The sequence below is a fragment of the Sorghum bicolor genome, chromosome 9 (assembly GCF_000003195.3).
Source record: "Sorghum bicolor cultivar BTx623 chromosome 9, Sorghum_bicolor_NCBIv3, whole genome shotgun sequence".
In the NCBI taxonomy this organism is placed as follows: Eukaryota; Viridiplantae; Streptophyta; class Magnoliopsida; order Poales; family Poaceae; genus Sorghum; species Sorghum bicolor.
The window spans coordinates 50297923-50318188 of record NC_012878.2 but is presented as its reverse complement, the minus strand read 5'-3'; the positions used below and the strand labels follow the sequence as shown (position 1 = coordinate 50318188).

Here is a 20266-nt window from a genome sequence, read left to right as displayed (position 1 = left end):
TGTGCCCGGGGACTGCTCCGACCACCGAGCACGTTTACGTTCTCAACCACGCTCGGGAACTTGTCGACTATTCTCTACGCTGTGCTTGAAGACTGTGCCGACCACCGAGCACGTTTACGTTCCCAACCACACTAAGGGACTTGTCTACCAGTCTCTACGCCGTGCTCGGGGACTGTGCCGACCATCGAGCACGTTTACGTTCCCAACCACGCTCGGGAACTGGTCGATCAGTCTCTATGTCGTTCGGGGACTGTGCTGACTACCGATCGTGCTCGGAGATTCATCAATCACTACCTGCGCTGTGTTCGGGACTTGCTTTGATCACTCTCCGACCGCAGCTTGGGGACTGCTTTTCTTAGTTACATATGAATTGGACTAGGTAATTTTAATTTTTTAGACCTTGCTACAAGGCTCATACTTCGCCTTCCAGCAAGCTCGGGGACTACATCGGTACGATGCATCTAGCGATGCATGTTAGTATCAGAAATTTTAAGATGATTTTCTTTTTAGACCCTGGCACCACGTGCCTACGTCACCTACTACCAGGCTCGGGGACTAAGTGGGCACACTTCACCTTGCGGTTAATATGCTTGCTTTTTTTAGGTCAATACTTTTCAGAAAAGTAAAGTGGACACACTTCACCAGGAAAGAAATCTTTTTTAATTTAGAGTACCATGCATTCTTCGAACAACCTGCTTCTTCGATGTCAATGTTGATCAACTGTCTTTTGAGTTGGTCAAAATACCGTTGCAACTGTTTGGGCGACTTTTCTCCTTATTAAAGACGTCAAGCCTCACTGATCGAAGAAGCTCAAAACGACGTGTACATCACAATACATGGTGCTCGGGGACTAGCTGTGGGGGTATAAACCCCTATACCCTCATGGGCCTATATGGGTCGCACCGTCAGAGGTGGCTCGGCCCATAGGATGAAGACGTGCGGCGCACGACTGGTCGGCGTGCACCGTAAGGCTACAAGATATTGTACCAAATAGGATACTTTGCTTGTAACTCTGTCCCTTCAGGATATATAAGGAGGGGCAGGGGTCCCCTAGAGGACAGATCATACACATATTCTCTCAACACAAATCAATACAACCAGACGCAGGACGTAGGTATTACGCCAACTCGGCGGCCGAACCTGGATAAAAAGCTTGTCCGTGTCTTGCGTCACCATCAAGTTCGTAGTTTGCGCACCGTCTACCGATAAACTACTACCGTGGGTATACCCCAAGGTAGACTGCCGACCAGCTTTCGTCGACAGTATTTTTTTTAAAATTTCTCCAAACATATAATTATGTATATTTTATCACACTAAAAAATATGGTCGTATTTATTTGGCCCCTCTTAATCAAACTCGCTGGTTTTGATGGATATACATGGACATACAAGTTCCATTAACAATGGTTCATGCTACCACCATGAGTTATGCTAGTTTTGATGGATATACATGGACATGTCCATTTCAGATTCCTTTCGTCCTCTGCCTTTCTCACCTCTTCCTCTCAAATTCATTTTCGTCAAGGTTTCCTGCAACAATTCCGACAGATTCGATGACCTTAAGCGAGAGATCTAGCTACCCAAAGTCAAGCAAAAGTTGGCGATTAGGATTTCAAGGTTTCCATTTTGGGTTAAGGGTTGCTATATTTTCTAATAACAAAGAGAATTTTTCGTAGGTTGGTTGACCCGCGATGGAGCGTAGTATATGTGTTGCCCATAGGGGCAGTTGAAAAGGCTAGTTGGGTGATGTAGGTGGCGGGATGCGTCACCATACGGGAGGGAGTAGAAGAATATTGTGATTAGGGCTAGTGTAGAGGAGGCAACGTTTCGCTGCAGGTGGTGGTGATGGCAGGCGTGAGCAACCTCCTCTCAATTAGTGGAGGGATAGGATGGAGAGCACTGAAGGGTGGTGGGTGGTATGAACAACAATGATGATAATATTGTTGGTCGAGGACGGCAATAGGGGATAATGATGGCCGGGTTAGTTTGGTCAACACACTAGCAAGGACGAAAACATGTTACAACTAGAGGGTGCAAATGTACCCCTCTCAAAAATAGAAAAATAGTAATTTGAGCTAAAATTCTACAATATACACACCTCTAGACATATGTCGAACTCAATGCATACGACGTGTTCCAACGTCAAGCAAAAAATACTAAAAGATATAAATCATAATTATGAGTTATATTTTTGAATAAAAATACCAAAATAAAAATCATTATGACTTTTCAATTCTAGCATGGAATGCAAATGCAAAATGGTCAGTCTTGCATGACCAAAATTGAATACCTATTTAGATATAAGATAGGCTAATTGTTAGTTAGCTAAAAGAATTTAATGCGTCTAAATAAGAAGGCTAATATGTGGGTTATTTTTTAGCTAAATTTTCAATTAGTTGTTAGCTAACTAGCTAATTAACTCTAACTAATTTAGAATATTTTTTAGCTCTAATTGGTAACTAGCTTTAGGGATCGGAACATGCCCTTAGCAATGTCAACAAAGCTCCACTATCTACAAGCCCAACCGACCATGTCGAACTTCAAATACACAAATGCAACTATGATGTCATGAAAAATAAGAAGTTGAGAATCCTTGAGAGAACAACGTCACCTATCTATCCCTCTCTATCTCTGCCTCAGAGCAACCCCTACGTAGACCACAACTAGGAGTTTGAGTTGAGCAAAAGATTACTACCATATAGGCTTTTGAACATGTGGAACAATTATTGTCGCAACGCAACATAAGTAGGAGTGTTGTTTCACTCTATCCCTTTACTCGACGCGCGCGCCATTTGAGATAGCAGAGCACACGCCATCCTCACAACGTCTTCCTACTCTAGCCATCTTACCCTTTCCCCTCCACCTAGGCCACCATGATCCTACCCTTCTCTAACACTGCGATCGGTCGCCCCCACCACCGACCCTGCCCCACCAGTATGCCTCTATTGCTCGGTCGGTGGCACCACCACCGCTACGCCTTGCTACCTTCGAACTGCCACTATCACCCCCACTCATCCCCTCTAGGGTCTAAGAAAATTGGAGATTTCTTCAACACTCCAACCTTAACCTAAGACCATCTTCCTCGCCGCCGCTCGCGGCTAGTGGAGAGGATGTCGTCACGTTGCTTCACTCGCCTCCAACCCGCTCCACGCGCCTACTACCCTCTCCTAACCAAGAGGAAGACGTCTGAGCTTTCCTACTACTGCTCGCCGCGCTGCTCCGCCGCGCCTCACAACCGCCCAAGTGCTCGCCACCCTCTACTAACCAATAGGAAGACACCATGCATCGATAATAGTACTGGCACACATGCGTCCAATAAGATTTTGGAATTTGGTATTTCACTTGTACACCCAGCTCAACAATAGAGACTTCCTTTTCTCTCATCCATATTCTTCCCTTTTCTCAATCCTCTACTTTTTCCGATCAAGCTATAAATACTTATATAACATCTCTACTAGACTATGGCCTTGTTTAGTTCACCCCAAAAACCAAAAACTTTTCAAGATTTCACATCAAATATTGCGACACATGCATAGAATATTAAATATAGATAAAAAATAACTAATTGCACAGTTTGCCTGTAATTTGTGAGACGAATCTTTTGAGTCTAGTTAGAGCATCCCCACCATTTGGCAAATAGACTTTGCATTCATGTATTTGTAAAAAAAATATAAAAAACACATATCCAATAGTGTGGCAATTGAGCTTTGCAATTTTGTTAACTTGGCAAATAGAGAGGAAGGACTCCCATATATGCCAAGCTCCTCCGCGCTTGGCATCGCGTCCCTCGCGCGAAATTCATTGCCCCCGCGCGTGGTCGCACGAGTACTCCCTCCTCCCACCGTCAGGTTTTCTTTTTTGCCAAGTGATTAATGTCAAACCATTGAAGATTGCCTCTTTCCACCTTTGTCATATTTATTTGAGACTTAGCAAACTTCCTAATTTGCCAAACAAACTATGCAAAATGGTTGGAGATGCTCTTAGTTTATAATTAGACAATAATTATCAATAGAAACAAAAGTGCTATGATAAAAAAAACTTTTTGCCTACTCAACTAAACAAGGGCCTTGTTTAGATGTGAAAATTTTTGGATTTCGCTACTGTAGCACTTTCGTTTGTTTGTGGTAAAAATTGTCTAATTATAGACTAACTAGGGTCAAAAGATTCGTCTTGCGATTTACAGTTAAATTATGTGATTAGTTTTTGTTTTCGTCTATATTTAATGCTTCATGTATGTGCCGCAAGATTCGATGTGACAGAAAATCTTGAAAACTTTTTGAATTTCGGAGTGAACTAAACAAGGCAAAGGTCTATGAAACCACAATTCCACACACTCTTTTATCCGTGCAGCATTCGAGCCAGCCAATAAGACTAGCCTCGCATGTCCTATTTCTGCATATGTCCGAGTTCCTCTTCCCTAAAAAGGTACATAACCCATATGGAAGGATTGAAAAGGTCAGGCTTTGTTTAGGCTCTATTTGGTTGGTTTAACTTCTGTCATATCGAATGTTTGGGCATATGCATAAAGTACTAAATATAGACTATTTATGGAACTAAAAATGGTAATTTACGAGACGGGTCTTTTAAGTCTAATTAGTCTATAATTAGACAATAATTACCAAATAAGATAAAAATACTACAACTATTAAACTTTAATACCCTCAACCAAACACCTTCTTTCACCTAAAACCTCAAAAACATTTCAAAATTCCTCATTATATTGATCTCGCGATACATATATAAAATATTAAATATAATAAAAATAAATAATTACATAATTTAAACGAATATTTTAAATCTAGTTATTTTATAAAATAATAATTATTAAATCTCCTACAACTAAAAAGAGAGAAAGTAAGACCATAGTTTGGTGTGACATTGAATCGTTCCCTCGGTCCGCTGCACCCCTACAACCACACCTTCCCTCCCATCGTGACTTCCCGTGCGATTGAGATCTCCTCCTCCAGTCACGCGACTCTAGATGCGATCCTCCCGCAATCCCCTGCTCAGATGGCTCGATCCCTCTCCCCCGCGCCCTCGCCTTTCCTCCCGCAACGCAAGGCTCGATCCCTCTCCATCACTTTGCACTTGCGCTCGTCGCACCCGTGCCGTCACCCTCGCTGCGGGAAATTGGGCCAAGGCACCTGTCTGCACTGCTGCACACCGCCAACGCTGCCGTGCCTCGTTCTGCTCTGTCGCGACGCCGCCACAAGGTCGAGCCACCGCCGCAAGGCCATCATCCCGACCTATGTTGCCGCCTCACCCATTCCCGATCCGCACCTGTCATTCCCTTTCCCTGGACGGAGCAATGAGGAGAAGATGGCACCACCTTACGCAAGGTGCTTAGGTCTACATCGGGCCCTCCGTCGATGACGAGCACCCAACAGGTATGCCCACCAGACCACCCTTATCTTCCCTTCGTGTTGTGCGAAATCAAGCACATGAACCCTGGAGTCCTTTGAATTCAGATCCGTTCTTTGATATCTAGCGACTCCATCAATAAAGGGATGCTCTTGTCGTATATAACTTGCCTTGCAAAATGTGTGCACAAGAAATTAGATTCCCTCATCCAATCCAGTTAGTACCATAGTTACTGTAGTTTGAGGTTTCAGAGTGGGAAGAAGAAGGGGCAGTTCTTTATGATCACACAGATGTAGATGTTGCAAGGCATGAACTTGACGGTCAAGAATTTCATGGACGCCGCATAGTTGTTGATTTTGCAAGGGCACGTAAGCTCTTGCCACCACTGTTCTCTACTACATACATGTCATGTGGCATTTTAATAAATTCTGTTCACTAAATGTTGTGTGTTTTGGAGCTACACCAGAGCTTCACTGAATGTTGTCCAGAACAATAGAGTTAATTGGTTATTCTTTTTGGTTGCTCTATCCATTTATACTTTTTCTGCCCTTTGTTGATCTTGCCCTAATCTCTTCCTGATTTCAAAGCTGTCTGGGAAGAAAGGTGTTACTTGTGTGGAGAAAGGGATCATCTCAAAAGAAACTACCTGAACAGTTCTATGGGTTTCAGGTATTTCCTTTAATTCTTATTTTTTATCAAATTGCAGGAGATTTCGTTGAACACTCCAGCTAAATTGCATATGCCTTTCTTTCTTTAGTAGACAGTTTTGATTGTTTCCCAAGTACAGGAGGGGGAGAAGCTACTTAAGGTCCCCATCTCCTCGTCATGGGTGGGACCAAAGCTGGAATTTCAGGAGCTGTAGGAGAGTTACACAGGTCTTCTGTTCAACCTTGTATGAAGGATAATCTTGTGACTATATTTTGCAGTTGTGTCATTCTTAGTTGCTTGTGCTTGTTGGGGGAAAGTGAAATGCATGTTGTATATGTTGATGTGGTAAGAAAATATTGTTTCAATATTCTATTTGGTAGTTCATACTCTCAACTAACATTTAAATTGAATGCTTACACATGTGACCTGTTAAAACTGCTGCATTAGGTTTCTAAGGGAAAAGCTTGCTCAAAAACTACAACTGCTGAATTATTTTGTATAATGCATAGCATATGAAAGTTTGGCTTTCCATTTCTTTTTGTTAATGGTTGCTTTTGTAACAGGACCATAATTAGATGTGTGTTTCTTGTTAACAGTGAGTTGCTATCCCTAAATAGGAGGAACAGTAATGCTGGGGGCGAAGAATCGACGTCAAGAGATCTCCCAGAACACATGGAAGACCCTGCAAGAGCCTCCCACCAAGAGCGCAAGCTCAATGTGGTGGTTCATATCATGGTGGCAGTCGCAGCCCTATCATCAATGATTAAAGCAATTATGACAAACATCATGTCTGAAGAGTCTTGGTCATTACTGTGCACCTTACCTTGTGTGAGGATTAGGTTCTGCATTCTCAGAAAAGCTCTCTATAGACATGTGGCATGATGTTTGAAGAATTTTGGCTGGATTTGGTGATATGTGCTGCACTTCTGAAGGCTATTGTGACCTTGAGCATCAATTGTGTCAAGTTTTGGTTTGTGAACATCTAAGTTGTGAAGAAGCCTGTATTCGTAGATGCATATGTTGGATGGACACTGCTATCTGAAGCATGCTGGATTGCTATTGATCAAGCGATGATTCACATTGCTGTTCTGCAGACTCATGCATCTCTGGCTATGTTGGGATTATAAATCATGTGTTGCATATTAGCATATTTTTTTTAGTGCTACTTGTGTGCAAAAGTATAGAAGTCAAATATTATCACATTCAATATCTATCTATTTTGTATTCGCAAAAATAGGTATCTATCTATTTTGGTTGAGTAGGTGCTCTTCCTATTGGGTCCTTGGTTTCTATAGTTGCACGATGTTTGATTTTGTCGTCTGACTTTTGACGAGTTTGGGTGTGGTAAATGACTTACGTGTTGTTCAGAAGTTATGGTGTGGGGCCGAATGTTTGGAAAGCCACCAAACAGCAGCAGGAAGTGCAGCGTCGGAGGTGCTATGAAATCTGGCGAAATGTGTGGGAAGCAACCAAACACACACTTCATTTGCGATCTATATGTTTTTGGCATAAAAATTTAGTTGTTGACAACGCACGGTCACGCTAACTACTGAAAATAAAAGCGCTAAACTACCGGATGCCATTCGTCACGTCGGCAACCGAGCCGGCTGAACAAATAGCAGGTGTAGGCCACACCGAACAGAGTACCTACCAACCCCCGTGCGCTCTCTCGCCTCGCCTCGAGTCGGCTGGCCACTCTGCTTCCGTGCTTCGCTTGCTCGCTTGCCTTCCCCGTCTCGACTCCTCGCATTCGCAGCGGCGTCAACGCGTCTTCCTTCCCGCGGTCTCTCTTCCTCCGCCTCTCAGATCCGGCGGCCATGGCGAGGAACCCGGGCTGCACCGTCTTCATAGGTGAGATCTCGCCTCCTCCCCGCGCGCCCCCTTCCTGCTCGGCTGCTCGAGCTCCGAGTCGCCCGGGACGCTCCGGTGACTCCCGCGGAGGCTCAGTATATTTCCCTTTCCTCAAATTCTTCCGTGGTTACGTTGATTTTGCGTGCGGAGGTTAGAACCTAGGAATCTAACCTTCCTAGGGTCGCTGTCCATATGCTTATCCTCTCATCGGCGGCTGGAGGTCTTGCTTCCGCCCCCAAATAGGGACGTTCCGTACTTGCTCCTCTGGTCCGCCGTTGGCGCTCTGTTTACTAGGAAATTTGGTGGGTTCCGCCTTGTATTTTGCCGCTCAGTTAATTGAAATGGTGGTTTGCTAAGGTTCCGGTCTGCCCTCCCGGACTCTTATGTTAGGTTGGTGATTGTCCCCGCGGATCCAAATATAGCAGGAGCTATTTCCCAAACCAGAATTGAGACTTTATCTGGGTTAATTGCATGAGCTTCCTGTCTTCTCTTGTAATTTTTTCCCCTGTGAAGAAGACTTAGGTAGAACCGTAGAAATCCCTTAGGCCTCGTTTGGATGTAGTCGGATTCACATCAATCCACATGTGTTGTGTTGAGGTGGATTGTAGTGGAACTTGAACTAAATTCCACCCCAACCCACAACAACACACATGGATTGAAGTGAATCCGACAACATCCAAACAAGGCCTTACTTGTAAGTAAACATCTCTTGGTGCCATCGATGGAAATTGGACATCAGTGTATTGAAGGGATTATGATGCTATCATGTTGCAGTTCAGCTTGGGTAATTTTAAGCAGTTACAGCGAAGATCTTGATCCTATAATCCTTTCCAAGTAAGGAATAAGAAATAATTGCCTCATGTCAGACTCATCTGTTATGTTCTTTGTTTGACTAGTAGGTGTTCTCAGGCTGCCTGTTTTCTTATTCCTTGCTTCACTCAGGCTTCCTTCTGTATGAACTTCTTTTTGCGGTGTTATGTGTAGCTTCATGTCTATGTTATGCTATTCTGCTACCTATTATGGTTGTTGCTTGTTGCGCAGCTCTGATACTACTTAACGTCTTAACCTATGTGGTTGTTTTGTTATTCTACCTCTTGTTTTTGTTGTCAGACATAATATATTAGTGTTGTGTGTTATTTTTCTTAAATAGGTAACTTGGACGACAGGGTTCCTGAGAGGGTTCTGTACGAAATTCTTATTCAGGTAGGTCGTGTTGTAGACCTGCACATACCTCGTGACAAGGAAACTAGCCGACCAAAAGGTTATGCTTTTGCTGAGTATGAAACAGAGGAGATTGCCCAGTATGCTGTTAAGCTATTTTCTGGCCTTGTTCGACTTCAAAATAAAACACTTAGATTTGCGGTGCGTTTCTTTTTGCTCCCTTATTTTACACATGTTACATTAGTATAGCTGTATAGTTGAATTCTACTGTCCCTTTTTCATGGTATATAAGATTCCCTCCATCCTTAAATGTTTGATGTTGGTTAGTTCAAAATTAAGCTGACCAACGTCAAGCATTTACAGATGGTGGAAGTTTCTATTATGTATGCATGTGTTGGGACTTGGGACTCAGTCTTAGCCCAGCCCTATATATTTTTGTACTTTACTAACTGAGGTACTTTCACTTACTATATTTTTTGTTAGTGTCAGCATAAGAATCAACTCTGAAATTACTGCAATTTTTGACAGATCTCTGGGCAAGATAAACCATCATCAAATGGCAATATCCCTGTAACTCCTAGGTTAAACTCTGTGCCACAGCCAAAGCATCCTCAACATATGAGGTCTAGTGATACTCCTTTGCCACAGCATACAGCAACGAATGGCAGGAGTACTGGGTATGGTATCTCACCAAATCATTCATATGACGCACACTCTCAAGGTGAGGGTAACTCTGGTCATTTTGGAATGCAAGACATTTATTGTTGAATTATGTGCTAAGTCTCACAACTCCCCTTTTGACCAGCACCATCAAGTGGGTTACCGAATAGAGGACTAAGCAACGGTACGTATGAATATAGTAGACGTGTATTTGGTTCTGTCCTGAATGATGTTAGCCGTCAAGCTACCAGGGAAGCTATTCCATATCCGTCCTACTAGCATGTTGGGCTCCCGTCCTACTAGCATGTTGGGCTCTGGTGACTGTGACTCAATATGCTGACAGAAAAGGTCTTTGAAGATGTTGTCTGTTGTCTCAGCCACCTGTAAGGTTATCTCTGTACTCACCATTTCATGCCTGTAAATATGGGTTATGGTGGTAGGACATATGGGTTGTTCTGTTCTTTGCATTGTAGTGAGACTTTTCGCTGATGGTTAGGTCCCTCTCATTCCCTAGTGTGAAGGCCATGCCTCCACTATTGGCTGCACTAGGAATTACCATGCCTAGTTACATGAATGGGTGGCAATATGCTCGCAATTGTGTTTTAACATTAAGTGCCATTAGCTGTTTTAATGTTATAGCAGGGTGTGTTTGTGTTTGAGATATTAGTATTTGGTGGATTGTGCCTTTCATCCTGATCTGGGACATCTGAAGGAGAAACATCGTTTTAAAAGAAAATTGTGAAATCAGTCCCACAATTTATGATGTTTGATTATATGATTATTTGGTTATATATGACTTGTTTGCTTGAGCTGTATGTCTGTCCAGCACAAGCATTCATTATCGCCCAACTGGCTCTCAGGGTGATCAAGTTATACCTTTTCTGTTACTAGCTGCTGTCTGGTATTGCAAGTTGATCTGTTGTCATTTCCAAGTTCATTAGCGTGGAAGCTGATCCTGCTGGATTTTCGCTTCACTGGTGAATTGTCTAGATAATGTTATAATGCTGCTCCATCTTCTTAGTCAGAAATCAGCTGGCTTTCTGAGTTGCAAACCTATTCGTTTGACTGATAAGCTATGGCTAAAAATACTGTTCGATGATTTGTTGTGAGAAAAAAAATACTGTTGAATGACTGACAATTTCGGCAGATAAGCTCAAGTGAACATTGTTGGTGGGTCAGATACTGCCCTTTTCTCATCGGGTTATATCTGGAAGACCATTAATGCGATTGTGGGCTCCGTATCTGTGACTTTTGTATCTGCCTGTGCTCATGTATCTGCAGTAGGTGGAGAAACTGTACTGCAGCACTACTTCAGAAGCCTTTTTCAGCGAAAGAATAATATTTTCTCTCACGCATTTCACCATCACCATAAGCCAAATTTCAGTTGTCAGAGTTTGCAATAGAGGCTCAGACTACGAAATCAATTTGGGACCCAAAAAAAATGACAGTGCACCATTTACCATTACGATACTACTTTTATGGTGGAACAACCTTCGTGGTGATCGGAACCTCAAGTTGCGTAACTGCAGAATTGAACCATCGTTCCGAGACACCAAATTTTGCTTTTGAGGCTGCTGTGTTGCCTGCAGTTTCGGGATAAACGTGGACACCACTCGCCGGTAGGCGGTAGCACAGTAAAGGACTTCGGCCCCTGCATTGGCAACGCCGATGATAGACGTGTACATGAAACGGACTGTTACACTGTTACTATCTTTCGTCCATCAACATGTGCTGCAAGTTATGTTGCACAAGTATTAAAATTTCCGTGGATAAACTTAGTAGCAATTAATAAAATTATTTATCTTTATTCTCTACTCATGTTGTTACACAATAACCATTTAGATGTTTCATAATCTCTACACAGTTGTTAAAAATTTACCAATTACTACGCATGTTCTAATATGTCTTTGCAACTATTGTATTGCACCTTCATAGATTTTAATATGTATTTATTTAAAAGTTTTAGCTTAATCTCTATAAGCTTTTGTTGCATCTTTTTTGTGACAAGTGTTAAGTTCAAACTCTAATATTGATTATATTTTTATTCAAAAATTCCTTTTAGTTTTTTTTATTACAAATGGACTGTTTGTCCTAGACTATAGTTGTAGTTACTTTATCTTGTTTTTTTATGTGGTAGAGGACTAGAGGTGAGTAAGTTATTTAGAAAATGAAATGCATACAACAATTTTATATCAATGGTAATTGGGTCAGATATTTAATATTTTTTTATTTATGTGGGAATTTCTAAAATTCTAGCATGTCTTATGAGTATTAACGTGGAGATCTGATTAGTAATATTATTTATTGTCATCCTTGCATTGTACCTATGTAGGTTTATTTTTTATATGTATTTAGTTGAAATCTAAGTTTAAGTTCTATAAGCTCTTGCTACATTTTTTATGTCATCATAAATCTATATTTTGGATTCCAACTTACGACATTATTAGTTGTTCATTTTTTCATCCCTGTTTTAACTTAAAGATCGAGTGTTCTTTTGTTTTTTATCATAAAATTGTTTTATTTTTATTTAATATTACAGATTCTAGACAACACAACAGTATAAACAATCATTTTATCTTACATGTGGCACTTAAGATGTTAAATATGCTATATCAAAGAATTATATGGGTAGCAAAACTGTTTTATGAAAACTTACCGTGCTTAAAGTTGAATTACCACAATTGATATGTCTACTTCAGTCAAAATTTATAAAAATATTAGTGTAAAAAATTTCAAAATCAGGGAGTATTAATATACTTCGCAAGTATCAATATCTCCTCCTATGGAACCTCTTATCTGACTTTTGCAGCCTGAATGTATGGTGACTTGCTTCAAATGGTCAATATTCTACTAAATCAGCTTAGGGCCTATTTTTTGGGATCTATATTTTTTTGAGCCATGGAAAAAAATTTAGAAGACTTGGGCACTACCCAAAAGTCATTTTTTATGTGGTTGGTTGCTCATAATAGATGTTGGACAGCGGACCGTTTAGTTCGCTGGGGTCTCCCTGCTGTCCTTTTTTTGACCAGACAGCCAAAACCATTGATTATCTCCTCATTGGTTGTCTCTTCACAAGAGAGTTCTGGTTCTATTTCCTGTCACAAGCTGGCCTGCAATCCCATTTCTAGATGGAAAATGTCTACATAAGCCCACAAACTATCTAGGGTGGATTATTTTACCTCCTAAACTATAAAATCAAATATTCTACCCCCTGAACTTTTCAAAATCGGTACAATAACCCTTTTGAGCGGTTTTAGAGGATGGTTTTGTCTTTTTCTTTTTTATTTATTTATGTTGAATCTTTGAAAAATCATAATAAATCATAGAAAAATCATAAAATGAAAAAAATCTAAGCTTATTGGACTCCACATGAGTAAATTTGCATAGTGAACATATAATATGGTATGTTTTAGTACAAAGTTTTTGTTATAACTTTAAATCTATATTTTTCTATAATTAAATAGAATAATTTATATATGAAGTTTCTATGGTCTAATTATGGTGAACCTTTTTTGATGAGCTAATTATTGTATGATTAAAGTATAATAGAAAGTTTGTACCTATTGGATCACATATAACTTAGTTATAGATTTATTTAGCTTTATTCTTGTTAAATCTATGCTTTATCTATAACTAAGTTATACGTGATCCAATGAGTATGGAACTTTTACCAAGTTCAAGCATACAATAATAAGCCCACCCGTAAAAATTTCACCATAATTGGACCATAGAAACGACATATATAAATTATTCTAATTAATTATAAAAAATATAGATTTAAAGCTACAACAAAAACTTTGCACTAAAGTATACCATAATATATATTTACTTTGTAGATCTACTCAACGAGAGTCTAACAAAATTAGATTTTTCATTTTATGATTTTTCTATGATTTATTATGTTTTTAAAGATTTGATGTTAATAAATAAAAAAGAAAAAACAAAATCACCCTCCAAAACCACTTGAGGGGGTATTTAACCGGTTCAAAAAGTTTAGAGGGTAGAATATCCGGTTTTATAGTTCAGCGGGTGAAGTAGACTACACTAGATAGTCGAGGAGGTTAGGTAGACTTTTTTCTTTCTAGATTGGTGGGATAGAGTGAGTAGTGCTGCTAGTGAGTTACTAATGCAAGGAATCAATTCTCTTATAGTTTTTGGAGCATGGACTATATGGACTCATCGTAATAGGTGTGTTTTTGATGGAGCAGCCCTTGATATTGCAAGAAGATTGTTGCTGGAGAGGAGTGAAAACTATGGTCATTAGCAGGGGCTCGGGGAATTTCTCTCCTGACTGACCGTTATTCAGAAAGCTAAGATCCTAGTGCTATTGTCGATCGTCCTTTGAAACAGACATGAGCACGCTTCTATGCTTAAGATCGGAAGTACGGGTGAGTTTTGTGTGAGTTGGCGTGAGTCGGTGTGAGTGTGCGGGCTTACCTTATTGGCTAGCCTGGGGTGTGCTGTATGGGTTCTTTTCCTTTTCCTTTTACTTTTTAATATAATGATGCACAACTCTCTTGTGTTTTTCAAGAAAAAAAAATCAATGTCATTGATATATGGTTTGATATGAGAACATTTTTCCATGCTCCATAAACTATTAAAAACAATTACTTATCCTAATGCATGCATGCATGTTTACTTATCTATAGATAGTGTATAGCATTATGCTTATCTTTAATGTAATAATAGGAGAAGTGTTTAATGTAGTAAACATACACAATCAAAGTATTTATATTTAAATTTTGAGAGATTTTTATTTAGTTTGTACAACCACACATGTGGGTAGTTTAGATATAAACTGAGTGTATAACTTTTATATTATTTGTTTAATTGTGTGTGTAATTTAGATGTAAACTTAGGAATTATTTATAGCATTTTAAGTAGGGGTGGACTTTTAGATATAAGTTTAAGGAGTTATTTTAAAGCCTGTTTGGCACAGCTCAACAACTTCATGAGTTCTTGTGAGCTCTTTTTTTTCTTCTCCTAAACCCTAAACCTAAAAACTCATTTCCAAAACAACTTTATGGGTGAAGTTGTTTTTCTCCAACTATCACATAATGAGTTAAGATGAAGCTGAATATAATAGCTTATCCATCTCTCTATCTCTCTCTCAAAAGTTGTTGTTGAAGCAATTTTACCAAACACTTTTAAAAAAAACAACTCAGTTTCACTAAAAAAAGTTGCTTGTGATGCTATTTTTTTTTAAAAAAAATCACTACTAAAGTTGAGATTTGTCAAACAGACCCTTAAATTATATTTTATAATGATATGTGTTTAATTTATATACTTAGAGGGTTATTTGAAATTATTTATAATAAAAGATGTGAGTACTTTACTTGCAAATTAGTTTTTTTTTTATTTACAATGGCAGATGTGGGTAAGTTTTTATCAAACAGAATCGATCTAATGACTTTACTGACGATGATTATGAAAGTGTACCAAATTGAAAGCCAAATGTTTCTGATCACTGTGAGTATTTTTCTTTGACTTATGTTTTTTCCTAGCACATCCCGCGAGGATTAACATAGAGCCAAATATGTTTGTGATTCTCATGAAAATAAACATGGAGGATTTTTTGTTGCCATAGAAGCAATCCAGCATAGTGGAGCCTGCCGGATCGACATGACATGTTTGCTCCAATGATCCTTTCTTCAGGCTGCGGCCTGCAGGACACCAGTAGCGTTGAGCAGAGCAAACTCCGAGTCGAGTCCCTGCAGTCTCGCACTGGCAGTCTGGCAGCTTAATCGTGCCATCCTAACTAAGCTCACGCCGCCAGCATGAACGGCGAACCACCTCACGCCAAAGGGCCTTTGCCATCTGAACCGCTTCGCCGTGCAGGGATCGTTTGGATGACAGATAGGCGGCGTGTTCCGCGCGCGATGCTCGACCGGACCTCGTCGCGCATGCATTTTGGTTAGCTCCCTGGCTTCTCCGGTTCCATGAGGCGCAGGGATTCGCCGCGCGCGTGTTCACGAACACCAGCAGCACAGCCGTATAGAGAGCCACTGTAAACGTCGCTGCGACGACGATGGTACGTATGTAGTGCGGCGCTACTGGAGCTGCGCTGGCCTGAAATTTTGTATATTTCTGCAACGGTGACCTTGCACTGTTCGTGCCGACATTGCAGGCGCTGCTGACCGAGAGACAGCCGCAGCCGGAGAAGAAGGCGCCACGGGGGGCGAGGCCGATGTCGGGGAAGGGCGTCGTCGTGCTGTGCGCCGCGAGCTTCTTCGTTGGGCTGCTGCTCAGCGGCCGGGTGACGCTGCTCACACCGCCGTCGTCGAACTCGCCTTCAGGCTCGCGCGGCTCCAGGATCCCTCTGTTCTCTGATGGCTGCGACCAGAAGAGTAGGCGTGTAAGTAACTAATGAGCATGCGCTAGTTTTCTGGAAGCACCAACCATATACACGACATGAAATGCTTTTACCTGTTCCTCTCTCAGAAGCTGGACGAGAGCAGCCCCAAGGACATCATGAAGGAGGTGTCAAGAACTCACCTAGCAATCCAGTGGGTAGCATAAGTGTCTCATAGAATAAATTAACCTGGGTCTGAACTCTCTGAAGACTGAGCTAACAACGTGAGTTGCATGCATTCATGCATGCATGGCATGCACACAGGTCCCTGGACAAGTCGGTGTCGTCGCTGGAGATGGAGCTGGCCGTGGAACGAGCCAAGCAGAACGGGGGCCTCGGCGTGAGCGTGCCGTCCAGGGGCGGCGGCCTCCCGAAGGCGTTCGTGGTGATCGGCATCAACACGGCCTTCAGCAGCAAGAAGCGGCGGGACTCGCTGCGGGACACCTGGGTGCCCCGAGGGGACAAGCTGCGGCGGCTGGAGAAGGAGAAGGGCGTCGTGGTCCGCTTCGTGATCGGGCACAGCGCGACGCCCGGCGGCGCGCTGGACCGCGCCATCGACGTGGAGGCCTCGGCGACGGCGGACTTCCTGCGGCTGGACCACGTGGAGGGCTACCACGAGCTGTCGGCCAAGACGCGGACCTACTTCGCCACCGCCGTCGCCACCTGGGACGCCGACTTCTACGTCAAGGTCGACGACGACGTGCACGTCAACCTGGGCATGCTCACCAGCAGGCTCAACAAGTACAGGGCCAGGCCTAGGGTCTACATCGGCTGCATGAAGTCCGGCCCCGTTCTGTCGCAGAAGTAATAACGCAGCTCAGCAGCTGCATCTGTGAATTCTGTGCTTGCTTGACCTGCACTGTCTGCGTGCATGCACTAACTCCCGTACATGGTTGGCATGCCATGGCATGGCATTGCAGGGGCGTCAAGTACTACGAGCAGGAGTACTGGAAGTTCGGCGACGAGGGCAACAAGTACTTCCGCCACGCCACGGGCCAGATCTACGCCGTCTCCAGGGACCTCGCCTCATACATCTCCATAAACCAGTAAGCTAATAAGCTAGTGTTCCTGATTTGGCATCGACGTCGACCGTCGACGTCGCGCCGACCCGTTCGCGCACACAAGCGTGCTCTCCGTGCTGACACAGTTAAACGACGCTTGCTGCTGCAGGCCGATCCTGCACCGGTTCGCCAACGAGGACGTGTCCCTCGGCGCGTGGCTCCTCGGGCTGGAGGTCGAGCACGTCGACGATCGGAGCCTCTGCTGCGCCACGCCACCAGGTACGTACAGGAATCCGCCTCTCGACCTCGACGCGCGTGGCTCAATTGCAAGCTACAAGTACAAGCTGCTGCTGATTTTTGGCTCCTGCCACAGACTGCGAGTGGAAGAAGCAGGCCGGGAACGTGTGCGCGGCGTCGTTCGACTGGTCGTGCAGCGGCATCTGCAAGTCCGTCGACAGGATGAGGGCCATCCACAACGCCTGCGGCGAGGGCGACGGCGCCATCTGGAGCGCCGCCATCTGAACTCCCATGATCCACCAAAACAATGATCAGAACTAGCTTCTTTTAAAAGTTTGTTAGTTTTTTTGGGTTTGCTTCCTCTAGAATTTTCTGGAACTTGGAAACCATCATTCATGGAAGGGTAGCATATAGCACTGTCTCAGAAAATCAGAGCTGAGATACATCATACAGCAGGACCAGCCACCTGCATTCTCATGATGTGCTATTATATTGCCGCAGTCTAGTGGAGTGCTACTACCAGTACACGAGGTGGTTGTCCGCATGTGCTTGTGGAATCCCAGGGCCCTGCTGTTTAATTCTGCAAAATTGCAATGGAGTTCGAAGAATTCCTTTTCCATTTGTGCTTTTGCAAATTTATAACCCATTTAGGTAGTGTTTAGATGTAGTCGGATTCGTATTGTTGGAATGAATTAGAGTAAAATTTAAACTAAATTCGATTCTAATCCATCCCAATACAAGATGAATCTAATAACATATGAACAAGGTCTTATGTGAATAACATCAGTCAAGTACGACTTCCAACACGCAACAAAGTGTGTGCTGCTACTGCAACGCCCCTTGCAGCTTGCATTGAGCCATCAGACAATTTTGAATCTCCAGACGATGCGTAATTATTGTTGAGGAGTTTTTGGCGCAGGCACCAACATTGACACGTGAGAGATCGAGCCTGGCTGGCATAAGAAGGTCCTAAACATGAAAGGGAACAGCTAAACCTACCGGAAACTGCACACGAATCATCCACTGATGTAGCAACCTGCACTTCACCGCACGTGCATTATTTTCCGGAAAAAGTTCTGGCTAGGCCAGGGCTTGTCCTAGCCACCAAATTATGGCCTAAAGTTAGGCAAATGAGCAAAACAGGGCATCAAAAATTTTGTTAGTACTTTGTCAAATGTCCTCCTGTCACAACTTCAAGGGCACTCTGCTAATCCGCTCCCAATGTCTGACAAGCGGCCACTTTTCTTTTCTGCTTTTAATTTTTGTTCTAAGTAACTCAACAAATTTCAGAATTATGGGAACTGATTGAAATTTGTGAAATACTGGTTCCTTTCATTTTTGGTTGTCAGTGGGCAGAGGATGCTACTAATAATCTTTGGACTGATGGCTCTTCTTTGAATTGGGTGAAGGAGATTCTGTTCCAAAAAAGAAAAAAAAAGAATGGGATGGATAATGCGTAAGACTTGGCTAGCGATGAGATTGGCTACACGTAGTGACGTAGGGAAGTTAGGAATTTTAAGGGCTTACTGTCTCTCTCCCTAAATATCTGTTGTTTGCGTTTTTTAATAGATAACTTTAACTAAGTATATATTAAAAAATATTAAAATTTATGATATATGATTAGTATCATTGAAAGATATTTGAATCTAGTTTTTTAATATATTTATTTAGAGATATAAATGTTGCATGTATTTTTCTATAAATCGAGCTAAACTTATGGCGCACACCAATAACGATAAATATTTAGGAACGGAGGGAGTACATGACATAGCTCTTGGTGTAGCTTTTATACTCCGTTTAGAAGGAGCTCTATAGTGTTTTATACAATAAGTTTATCCTAAAATTATATATAGAATCATTTTTAGTAATAAGACATGTTTACTAGCACTACCTCGGCCCCATTGGACATGAGAGTACAAGGACCAAACAGTACATTTGTCATCTACTTCATAGGTGGATCAATCAAAATGGTTCTCTCAATTTATACAGGGTGGGTGTAGAGAAGAAACTCTCAGTCTATGACTCCACTGCTAATTCATCATGCTCCACCATCGTCTCTTCACTTCCCAATCCATTGTGACACCCTTCTCCACTATGTGCCTCTCTTTATGCCTTGCACTTGTGCCTCTTCTCCTCTTAATCCACTGTGACAACCCTCTCCGCTCCATGTCTTTCTTCACGCCTCGCAGAGCTCCGCCTTCTCGGTCATAGCATTCCTCTACTCCATGATACACTGAGCTCTAGCCCTCTCCACTGACGACATATCTCAATCGATATTGCGGAGCTTGATTTATCGAAGGAGTTTAACTTAGGCTGCATTCGGTTATCCTAGATTTGAGCCAGGAACTATTTCCACTTATTAAAACTATACAATTTGGCGAAGCAAATCCTGATGGAATAATTCCAAAGACTCAATCCACGTCAAACGAACGAGCCCTTACATGTCACCAACCTCGATCATGACACATACTAGATGTGTGCTACTGTCACCTAGAGCGTGCTAGTAAACGGTTTTTGCAGGAGGTAGATCGGCCCAAAGTGCTGAAGCTAGTGCTACATGCATGAGCAAGTTTGGACCACTAAGTAACTCAACCATCTTGCCATAGTACCACTTATTTTAGAGTCACTTTCTACCAACGAAGCCCTAAGAATGGTAATCTAGATATTGAATTGAATCCCCTATTTATAGGAAAATGGTGATATAATTTTGAGGATGTGAAGCGCACACACTCAACAAACATAAGCTAGAAACACAGCCCTACTACTACCATAGAATCACTAATTTTAGAGAATCACTTTTTACCAAAAGATTTGCTTCAAAAAAAAACTTTTTTACCAAAAACATCTAAGGATAATCTTGGCATTGAATCCCCTCTTTGAGATAATAAAGGGATAATTTTGAGAGTGCAAAGCGCACCACACACGCGCACGCGTATGCCCCCGTCTTGCAAATGGGGCACGAGATTTCTTGACCATACGCGGCTCTGAGACACAAG

At 42.2% G+C, this 20266-nt stretch overlaps 2 protein-coding genes across 3 annotated transcripts; both read left to right on the top strand.

The window, feature by feature from the left end:
* Positions 7602 to 10471, top strand: LOC110430206 (splicing factor 3B subunit 4-like). 2 transcript variants are annotated; one of them, XM_021447423.1, is made up of 4 exons: positions 7602 to 7859; positions 9010 to 9221; positions 9549 to 9741; positions 9826 to 10471. In XM_021447423.1, exons 1-4 carry the CDS (start codon positions 7826 to 7828, stop codon positions 9957 to 9959), a joined length of 573 nt encoding a protein of 190 aa, XP_021303098.1. In that variant the 5' UTR covers positions 7602 to 7825; the 3' UTR covers positions 9960 to 10471. The 2 variants fall into 2 exon arrangements, with proteins under 2 accessions (XP_021303098.1, XP_021303099.1); XM_021447424.1 differs by having other exon boundaries at positions 7639 to 7859; positions 9010 to 9062.
* On the top strand, positions 13526 to 17889 carry LOC8077143 (probable beta-1,3-galactosyltransferase 8). Its single transcript, XM_002441090.2, has 7 exons — positions 13526 to 15711; positions 15808 to 16035; positions 16122 to 16186; positions 16297 to 16836; positions 16953 to 17078; positions 17203 to 17312; positions 17407 to 17889. Exons 1-7 carry the CDS (start codon positions 15709 to 15711, stop codon positions 17553 to 17555), a joined length of 1221 nt encoding a protein of 406 aa, XP_002441135.2. The 5' UTR covers positions 13526 to 15708; the 3' UTR covers positions 17556 to 17889.

Excerpts from the sequence above, each read along its gene's own strand:
- LOC110430206 (XM_021447423.1), top strand. The coding sequence starts at position 7,826 with ATGGCGAGGAACCCGGGCTGCACCGTCTTCATAG. Across the intron at positions 9,222-9,548 it reads ATAAAACACTTAGATTTGCG|ATCTCTGGGCAAGATAAACC; the intron begins GTGCGTTTCTTT and ends AATTTTTGACAG. Across the intron at positions 9,742-9,825 it reads ATATGACGCACACTCTCAAG|CACCATCAAGTGGGTTACCG; the intron begins GTGAGGGTAACT and ends CCTTTTGACCAG.
- LOC8077143 (XM_002441090.2), top strand. Across the intron at positions 16,187-16,296 it reads AGAACTCACCTAGCAATCCA|GTCCCTGGACAAGTCGGTGT; the intron begins GTGGGTAGCATA and ends GCATGCACACAG. Across the intron at positions 17,079-17,202 it reads TCATACATCTCCATAAACCA|GCCGATCCTGCACCGGTTCG; the intron begins GTAAGCTAATAA and ends TTGCTGCTGCAG.